This window comes from Dermacentor silvarum, chromosome 1 (assembly GCF_013339745.2).
Source record: "Dermacentor silvarum isolate Dsil-2018 chromosome 1, BIME_Dsil_1.4, whole genome shotgun sequence".
Classification (NCBI taxonomy): domain Eukaryota; kingdom Metazoa; phylum Arthropoda; class Arachnida; order Ixodida; family Ixodidae; genus Dermacentor; species Dermacentor silvarum.
Window position 1 is genome coordinate 54,463,155 of NC_051154.1, and position 10,634 is coordinate 54,473,788.

Sequence of the window (10,634 nt, forward strand, 5' to 3'; positions counted from 1 at the left end):
GGGCTCATGCGCTCTTTATTTAGCGAACGAAGCGTGCGGTAGCCTGGCTATCGCTTATCAGAGGTGGCGCATAGCCTCAGAGATTGGGGCGGTGCGCACCGCCCGATCTGGGAGGCCATGGAGGGCAGCGCGTCCTGTCCGCGCGCCGCCATGAAAGGTGCTGTCAAGCCGACGCTGAGAGCGGCGCCGCGGCCGCTCTTATCACCATCTTTAAATGCCGGTAAAAAAGCACCACTCAGGAGGTAGCGTTGGCATGAGGCACGTACGTTACCACAAAACACTGGACCCGTTGTTTCTGAACCCCCTCTACAACGTAAAGAAACGCACTAGGCCGGCCCTTACAGGGCCTTAAAGGGGCACTGAACCACTTTTTATCGAAGTGGAGAAAGGCATTAGAAGTTTAAATATGCTATTTCAGAATTACTTTGCGCAAAAAAAAAAAAGTACTTGAATACGTTCAGCAGCAGCAGAGTTTAGCGTGGTTACCGGAATAGCGGGCGTACCGGAATAGCGGGATCGAAATGCGCATGCGCAGAACGCTAACGACCCATACCGTTTACCGCGCGCACGCTATTTCTCAGAGTTAACGTTACCGTGTTAGCTTGATCAACGCCTCCTATAAAGACATAGGAGGCGTTGGCTTGATTTACGTAGTTTACGTAAAAAATGGCGGCGGTCCCGGTCGCCCGCTTCGAACTGAATTTGGTGTTGTTTTTGTAGAATTCACTTCGTTCGTGGCAAATGACCGCGTAAACGGCTTTTGCCTAGTCTCATGCCGCTTCGCCGAGAGAGTGTTATGGCTAATCTTGAGGAATTTTCGAGATCGCTTCTCGTTTCGAACGCGCCTAAGCCTAACGAGAGAAATTTTCTGAGATCCGAGCGCCACCTGTCGGTAAAGTTGGGAGATAGGTGCGACGACGGCATATGGCCTCTGAGATGAGAACATTTCGGAGGCTATGGTAGACAGCTTGTACTGCGTGTCTGTTGCGCTGCAAATCGGCGGACATGGGAAGTAAAAATACAACGCGCTCCTGACTTCTATTGCGCTGCATCTCGCACTTTCCGGACGCACACACACATAGACTTACGTGTCCTATGTATGCGACATTCAAAGCGTAATGGAATAGCGTCCCGCACGTAAACTACGCTATCACGCTATACTAAAACTCTCTTTCTGCAAAGTTCGTTTGCGGAACGTTCCGGTAACGCTATTTCCCTTAACCCTGCTATTACGCTAACGTTAAACTAAAGCTGTCTATTGGCTGCCTTCGCTGTGCTCCCGTTCCTGCTTCAATGCCTTGCTTGCACTGCGAAGGCTACAACGCGCCGCCTACGAAATGTTACCGTGGCGCGCAGTTTAAATTTCAATTTGGATGTTAACGTGGACGCCACGACTTCCAATTTTGGTGCCTACAACGCGCTAAACGTAATCCAAACGCGGTTGTCGTCAGCGGGTTGTCCTCAGCGAACCGCAGTGCGCTTAGCCAGTGGACTCGTGGCGGCACCTCGTGGCGGCCGCGGTGTAGCCGACCGCAGCGACCAATAGGGAGGTGAGAGCAACCAACGTTCAACGGCGGCGGCGGAGTGTTGCAAGTACAGTACACTGTAGTTGCAGTTGAAATCACCTGATTCTTGGCCAATCCCCCGTAGTGGGTATGAGCCAACAATTGGGAGATGAGATGAGGTTGCAAGAGCCGGTACCCCAGATTTCGTGAGCTAAATGAGCGGACGTTGTCGTTGTTTAAAGTCCCGAAAGACGAAGCTCAACGAAATCAGTCGAATAGGAATTTGCACCGCAAAGACAATTAAGCAACACTCGGAAACGTCGGCGGTTTGCGACTACCCGTCTGCACTTCATTGTAAGGGCTTTTAACCGCGCCGGGTGCCAGAACCCGGAAACTGATAACTACCTAAGCTAAGCCGCTGCACATGAGCGTGCTTGCTTGATTTTCAGGGAACCTTACTCCGTTCCTTTAAACTTTTGTGTTTACGCACACCAGCTTTGAACAAATTGTGTTGTGATTATACCTGGTGCACATGTCTTGAACCAACGGATTTAAATAAACAGTTGGTCCTGTAAAAAATGTTTTTTCCCTTCAATTTTGCATTTTATATGCTTCAGTATCAAATGAAACGATAGCTTCGTCGTGTGTTTGAGGAACAAGAGAAACCCGTAAGAAAAGAGGAGAGGTTTGCCACTCCAGGGACAAAACATTACGCCGCCGTGGTGGCGTAGGGGCTTTGGTGCTGCGCTGCTAAGCCCGCGGTTTGCGGGATCGAATACCGGCCGTGGCGGCCGCATTTCGATGGGGGCGAAATGCAAAAGCACCCTTGTACCGTTCATTGAGTGCACGTTAAGGAACCCCAGGTGGTCTAAATTAACCCGGAGTCTCCACTACGGCGTGCCTCATAATGAGATCGCGATTGAATTTAAATTTTACTCCAAAATATAAAAAAAGAAACGCGCAGAACACCTGGAATTGCTGTCAGTGCCGCAAAGGCGCGTGCCTGTGATAAGAGAACTGGCGGGAGTACGAAGTGCCCGGAGCGTGCACTCGGGACGTGATGTATGCATCTCACAGGGGCTGTTCGTATTAACACGCCAGTAAATTGACGCAGACGTCGCCGTTCCACGCAAGATCTCCTAAGACGACTTCTTACTGTAAGCGCGAAGCTTCACGCACTTCGTGCCTTGGCGCCGTCTCCTCAGCGGAGGTAATCTGACGAAAGCTTAGCCCTACTGAAGTCATATTGCTTTAATTAATTCGCTCATAAGCTAGCAATGACATTTGCAGCTCGAGTAGTATGCATAACTGCAGTAATAATAAAAGAAAACTTCCGTGCTTGCGGCTGCAGCGGCGGCGCTGCAGTCGCCAGCAAGATCGCTCCCCGGGCGCGGACGGCACGGCGGTTGGTGCTGCGGGTTTCGAAGCGGACGTTTTTGTTCGCAATTAGCGGTCGCATATTTGACATAACTACCGTGAAGCTAATGCATATCGTACCTTGTTAGTAGAGGAGACAATAAATGACTAACAGCTATCCTCTGATGAGTGGTTAAGTGTTAAAAATGCATTAGATTCGGGCACGTCACGGCCGGCACAAGTATTTTTCGCTCGTTTCGGTCGCACGCGTTCTACGTGCTTTCCCGAATCGTCGGGAGTGAGAAAAAAATGATTTCAGCTAATGCGAAGAATATTATGCTAGTGGTGTGGGTAAAAAAAAGCTGCACAATGAAGAGCTCCTTAGGTCATAGTACTGCGACGCACTGCATCCTGCTCGTCAAATTGGTTAATGCCAATATGCTTTAGAAATCGTTCCACATAGGAGTTAACTAAAAAAAAAAAACTTATTTTAGCCGCCAATGTGAAGAACTAGAATGGTGGTGCCTATGAAGAGTACTCAAAAGGACGACAGACAGCACTTCATTATGTGATTCAATATACAGGGTGTCCCAACTATCATGCAACACGATTTAAAATATGCAAATGCCCCGCAGCTGGACAGAACCAAGGCAATCTTATTTGCCGTCGCTTGTAGATACTCAGACTATTTTTACATTCCACCTAATTACATAATTAGTCTCAAATAATTAATCAACTTCTCAAATATTATAATTAGATGAAAAGTGTCAATGTGAAAATTGTAGAGCAACTTGAAAAACTACGATACAGCCTTCTGTTGCTCAATACGTGCTACATAAAAGTGTTTTTCCGAGCATGAAAGAAGCCCACGAATAGACGCAAAATTGCCGCGCGGCTGGCCGCTCGAGGCACTTTGCGTGTATTCTCTGGCTTCTTTCACGCTCGGAAAAACACTTTTATGTAGCACGTATTGAGCAAAAGAAAGTTGTATCGGTAGTCTTTTAAGTTGCTCTACAATTTTCACATTGACACTTCTCATCTAATTATAATATTTGAGAAGTTGATTCATAAATTAAGACTAATTATGTAATTAAGCGGAATTCAAAAAATAATTGGAGTATCTACAAGCGACGGCAAACAACATTGCCTTGGTTCTGTCCAGCTACAAGGCATTAGGATATTTTTAAATCTTGTTGCATGATAGTTGGGACACCCTGTATATGATTCAACTGGGGTTCGAAGTGCAGCTCGCAGATCTTCGAAGTCCTGTCTAAGGCCTTGTATGCACGGGGCATGGGCCGCTGCCACGCTTTAAGTGCCTCATTGTCATCAGGCACCGAGAAAAGGGATGTTTTTTGTTTTTTTTCTGCATTTCTAGCAGAAACATAGCCTGTTGTGCAGCCCGGCGCTAAACAGTGCGTCTGTCGTTTCATTTGACTTGCCATGGCTTCTTACGGCATGGCAACGTGTAAAAATATTGTCACCACAAGGAGGCCGAACTGCACAGCGTGAATGCGAAGAGAAACGAGCCGTGGAGCTAAAAGAACCAAACAGAACCATGCAAACCGAGTGCTCTCGCTAGCTCCGGCAGCAGCCAAACTACAGCGGAGGCATCTAAGCGTCGACGCGCGCGCCACTTGGCATCATGAATCACTGCAACACATGCCGCACTCTCCGACAGCTGCGTTGCTCCCACCTCCCCTTCTAGCCACCGTAGGCGCGTATAGGAATGTGCTTTATTACGAAATAAAGCACCCAGAAAAGAGTGAGGATCATGGCTTCTGTTGAAACGAGAGCATTTGAACGAATGGTGACTTCGCACTCCGCTTGCAAGCTCCACCCACCACGTATAACAGAAAAACTTGGCTGAGACGTTCACAGGAGCGTATGCTACCCGCAGACTATGTTATTTCACCAAGCCCGAGCGGTGGTTCATTCAGGGTTCCCTTAAATAGTTTTTTTTTGCATAAGTCATCCCAGTTGATTAACTAATTGAGCAGAACATATATGGTATAAAAATCCTCTGAGGAACGCCACATGATGGCAAAGCATATGTGATTGGCTTCACCCAGCTGCATTTTACCGTTTTCTTCTTTCTAATCCCTGGCTCAAGTTAAGTGGAACCCTCGGTACACTAAATACGTTGATGTTCCTGTATTGCCTATTCAGTTTCGAAGGTTGTACGCATTATTTCAATGTAATTTCATCACACCACCAATGGCTGATTTCCTGCTTTTAAACAGCTCAGTAATTTTTCTCCAATCTGATAATGTTACAAAAGCTTTGACTCTCGGGTAGAAAGTAAACGTTATGTATGGTGACAATAAGGCTCTGGTTAAGCCAATAAAAACGACTGCATGAAGCTTGAAATGTGAATGTGCTAGTCTGACAAGTAGAGATTTTCTGGCTGGGTATCAGAAGAGACGACGTGCTGGAGCTTGTGTCATATCTGCTGATCACCAGCTGCACGAGTCTGCTTAAGCACTGAGGTTGCTAATAAGAAAATTAAAACAAATACCAGCCCCGCAGTTTTGCCAAGATTGCTTCAGTAGTACATATTGCTTGTACAGTATAACCAATTCAGCCAAAGTGAAATTTTGTTGCAGTTGGCCTTTGACGCCTTCCATCATTTCATAGGAGGACAATCATAGTCAATAGGCAGAAAACATCGAATCACAGGACGTCTTTAGTTTCAATGATTGTCCGCCAACCTGTAAAAACTCCTCCTCCTATCTATTAGTTTACATTCCTATCGGGCCGCCACCAACACTCTGGTAGTTCACGTGACCAGCTGGTGCAACACGGCGACCATACAGCGCAATCCTATAACCAACAGTGCCACAGCAATTTATCGCATGGTATAGAATGTCTTCTATAACTAGCGATGAAGTTAGAAGGGCCTTGGAAGACATGACCAGGCGAAAAGCTGCTGGAGAAGATGGAATAACAGTCGATTTAATCAAGGATGGAGGAGATATCATACTTGAAAAGCTTGTGGCCATTTATACACAATGCCTCATGACTTCAAGTTTACCAGAAAGCTGGAAGAACGCCAACATTATACTAATCCATAAAAAGGGAGACGTTTAAGAATTGAAGAATTATAGACCCATTAGCTTTCTTTCAGTATTGTATAAAATATTCACCAAGATAATTTCCAATAGAATCAGGGCAACACTTGACTTCAGTCAAGCAAGAGAACAGGCTGGCTTCAGGAAGGGATATTCTACGATGGATCATATACATGTCATCAATCAGGTAATCGAGAAATCTGCAGAGTACAATCAACCTCTCTACATGGCTTTCATAGATTGTGAAAAGGCCTTTAATTCAGTAGAGATACCAGCAGTCACAGAGGCACTGTGTAATCAAGGAGTACAGGAGGCATAAGTGAATATCTTCGCAAATATCTACAAGGATTCCACAGCTACCTTGGTGCTCCACAAGAAAAGTAGTACAAAGTTACCTATCAAGAAGGGGTCCAGGCAAGGAGACACAATCTCTGCAATGCTATTCAATGCATGCTTAGAAGAAGTATTCAAGCTCTTAGACTGGGAAGACTTAGGAGCGAGGATCGACGGCAAATATCTCGGCAACCTTTGGTTTGCAGATGACACTGTCCTATCAGCAACAATGGGAACGAATTACAACAAATGAGTGAGGACCTTAATCGAAAAAGTGTAAGAGTGGGGTTGAAGATTAATGTGCAGAAGACAAAGATAATGTTCAACAGCCTGGCAAGGGAACAAAAATTCAGGATCGCCAATCAGCCTCTAGAGTCTGTAAAGGAGTACATTTATCTATGTCAATTACTCAAAGGGGATCCAGATCTTGAGGAGGAAATTTACAGAAGAATAAAATGGGGTTGGAGTGCATACGGCTGGCATTGCTTCTATAACTTAACTGTAACTTCTATAAATCCTGACTGGGAGCTTACCATTGTCGTTGAAAAAAAAAGTGTACAATCATTGCATTCTACCGGTGCTAACATATGGGGCAGAAATTCGAAGTTAACAGAGAAGCTCGAGAACAAGCTAAGAACCGCATAAAGAGCGATGGAACGGAAAAAGTCGCAGTTTCGCCCGAAAGGCCAAGCAACAATTGCGATAGCAAATTAGTAGAGAGCTATATGGAGTAAGGATACCGGTAGTACGTTTTATCGGCTGCATAAACTTGGACACATTCGCTTACTAACTGAATTAACAAGCATGGCGTCAGTGAGCACAAGCAAACATGAATAGATCACACTGGATGACCGCAGACAACCACTGTCAAACAATGGCGTGAGCAAGCACAGCAGCAGCAGCGAGGGAAGGTTCGTGCGGTCTATCGCTTCAATGGAAACTGAGCGGCGAAAGCACAGTGCATACAAAGGCAAGAGCCCCTGTGGAGATCGCTTTCAAGATACGGTGCGCGCGACAGCCCGCAGTCGCGCAAAGTAAAAGTACGCAGTTGCTGGCAGAGTAGAAGCCACAACCCCTCCCTCCCACGCTGCCTTAACGCTTTCCTCCTTTCACGTGGGAGATCGAGTCGCCAGTTCCCCTTGCGCCCGGTCACAAGATATGCATTTGGTGCCGCAGCTTAATGTTGCCTCCCCTCCCTCCCTCTTTCCCACCCCCCCCCACGGCCTTTCGCACAACGAAGACTTCGCGTCTGCTCCCCTCCATGCATTTGGTCTCCGTGAAAGTGCACGTCCCTCGCATGCTTTCACTTGCACATACAGCATACGGTGCGCGGCAACGATTTTATCGTCCTTGGAGTTTATGGAACCTGACGGCGACGGCAGAAATACGCTTGGAGTGTCCATATAATTGCTATTGCAATAAAATGTTAGGCCTAATGTTAAGAGACCGAAAGAGAGCGGTGTGGATCGGAGAGCAAACGGGGATAGCTGATATTCTAGCTGACATTAAGAGAAATAAATGGCGCTGGGCAGGCCACGTAATGCGTAGGAAGGATAACCGTTAGACCATAAGAGTTGCAGAATGGATACCAAGAGAAGGGAAGCGCAGTCGAGGACGGAAGAAAATTAGGTGGGGTGATGAAGTCAGGAAATTTGCAGGCGCATGTTGGAATCAGCTAGCGCAAGACAGGGGTAATCGGAGATCGTAGGGAGAGGCCTTCATCCTGTAGTGGACATAAATATAGACTGATGATGATGATGATGATAGAATGTTGACATACGCAAACCAATATTGTATTAATGCATCGATTGCAAATACAAGCCTAAGATCAGTGTAAATGAACACAATGGCCCAGCAGTTCTCAGTGGCATACAACAATCCACTTTAATCGCAGTGCCGCCACAGTATCTTTTCTTCTCATGTACCTCACTCATGCTCACCACTTGCCGTCGACAATATTCTAGCATACTCTAGTACAATAACTTATAGCTACACTGTTGCCAGAACCAGAAGCATTGCTTTGTTGAAAAATGAAAAACTGAAGACAGCAGCTTTCAAATGAAATGCAAATATTTTCAAAAGTGGTTTCTGCTTATTTGCCATTTTCTTTTTCTCGTTAACTACTGCAAAGCCTAGCTGTATTGTTATGTATGCAGTAATTCTATAGCTGGGAATTCTCTTGTGTTTTTGAAATTTCTTTTTTATTACTTTGTATAGTGATGCTGTATAACTGCTGCTCCTGCTTTTAGCTATACCTTGTTGGCCCTCTCCTTCACATAGTACGCCAACTCTGGAGCCTCTGAGGCATGTTAATAAATGGATAAATATGTATATTACAAATCAGTTCTGCGGAATTACGCAAGGTGAAGAAGGTTCATGAAAGGAAAAAATTGACATCTACCCGTATGTAGCACGGAGGAAACCCAAAGGAAACCCACAAGGGTTTCACAGAAACAAAGCTTCATAGTTGAAGAAAAATTCGCCCTGTTTGGGATTCGCACCCGGGACCAACACCACAGGAGGCTAGCAGATACGTAGCGCGAGGGCGCATTAATCGACAGCTCGAAGCACAAGGACAATGAATAACGCAATTCAGTTCTGCGGAATTTCGCAAGGTGGAGGAAGGTTCACAAAAGGAAAAATTTACATCCACCCGTGTGTAGCACAAAGCTACAAAAGAAACCCACATGGATTTCCCAATTTTTCCTTTTATGTATATTACACACGAAATACGTATGTGTACATAAATATGTATATGCCTTATTGCCAAGCACACATTGAATAACAGGCTGTTAGCCAGGCTGATTGAAATCCAGTGTTGCCTTGACTCTATTATAGATTACCATGGAGTGTTTAGAATATTACCAAGAGGCAAATGTGATGCTAACAACTTCATCCAGCATAGGAATGATATGAAGTACTACCAGTAACAATGTGGTCTGTGTAATTGCTTATGCAATGATGTGACTACAGCTTTGTGAACACCTCTTTGACAAGGAAAATGCAGTAAATACATCACTACTGCAATCCTTTTTTTTTTTTTTTTATATACACTGCGCTAGAATGTATCACTAAAACAGCCACGTATCACGTAAACCACCACAACGTTGCGAGGTTGTGAGTGATTGCTTAAACTCTTTTCACCTGCTTGCAGGATCAATAGCAATGCCATTGCATTACCCAGACAGTGCCACATGATAAGGACAATAACATCACTACACTAGCATAATTATGCTTGACGGCATTGCAACAATGCAAAGTAGTAAGCTACGACAGGATGGGAAACATACTGACCACGAACAAGCTGGACTTACCTAGCAAAATGAATCCATAGAGCTGCAGGAAGCTACCACAATGTCAATGCGAAATTTGTATTTCCCATCGTTCCCATAGCACTTCAATGTATAGAGCACATGATTTCTCTAATAGTTCGATATGCAACTTTGTAAACTGCCTCAGCCAACCCTGAAGAGTATGAACAGCAACTGGACTAACAACTTTCAGTTCTTCCAACATTGCCAAACTTTGAAACCCCAATTCACTATGACACAATTACCCTTTACTCCTATACACTCTACACATGTCACAATTATATCATACCCTCAGATACATATTTTCAGAAGCAAGCAAAACAAAGATTAAAAATGTAGTTAAGTGTGTTAAATATTATATCTGCAGCAGTCTCAGGCTTCTTGAAAAAGAAATGAATACACATATGAAAAAAAAAAAGAAAGAAAGCTGTACTTACGACTCATATTTACTTTGAAGTAGATCAAAAATAGCAGGCAGTATTGTCTGGCACATATCTAAGGTCCATATTTGCCTGTAATGAAAGCACATTCATCAATTTGTAATCCATGTACAAAGAGCAGCACATTACTTGCAGATAATTGTTATCCCTTTCATCAACTCCCTCCTACATATGTATACCATTGCAAGATATGCTTTACTGCTAGAAAGTGCCACAAGTTACTGTGCATTAATAGCAGCACAGCCATTTCACCACCTCCTTCAAATTGCAGTACTATTAGTGAATTTTGTGTCAGGAGTCACAGGGAGCTAAATTCAGCAAGTTAGGTGCATGACCCAGTCCCCAACCTTCGTATTGGCCCTGTAATGCTATACGTAAATAAGATTCACTTACGGCCTTAAAACTACAATATTGAGAACGTCTACAAGTGTAGACTGGGTCGTTTCATATTTATTGCTGTATCAAGTGCCATCTGTAATAGAAAAAAGATGCCATATTAAAGAAATGGTAATTCACCACCAGAAAAAAAAAAAAAAAGCGTAAAGGCAAACACTGCAACACCGGTAACCTACTAACATATTTCTCTGTTTATCCAAGTTATCACACACACAATGATCC

At 44.6% G+C, this 10,634-nt stretch overlaps 1 protein-coding gene across 1 annotated transcript in view; it reads right to left on the reverse strand.

Annotated features, from left to right (window-relative positions):
• The window catches only part of LOC119463446 (katanin p80 WD40 repeat-containing subunit B1-like), a 171,883-nt gene that overhangs the window by 24,296 nt on the left and 136,953 nt on the right, over positions 1-10,634 (reverse strand). The window contains 3 exon segments of the mRNA XM_049668221.1: positions 10,014-10,088; positions 10,410-10,444; positions 10,447-10,488. Coding sequence (XP_049524178.1) covers positions 10,014-10,088; positions 10,410-10,444; positions 10,447-10,488 — 152 coding nt within the window.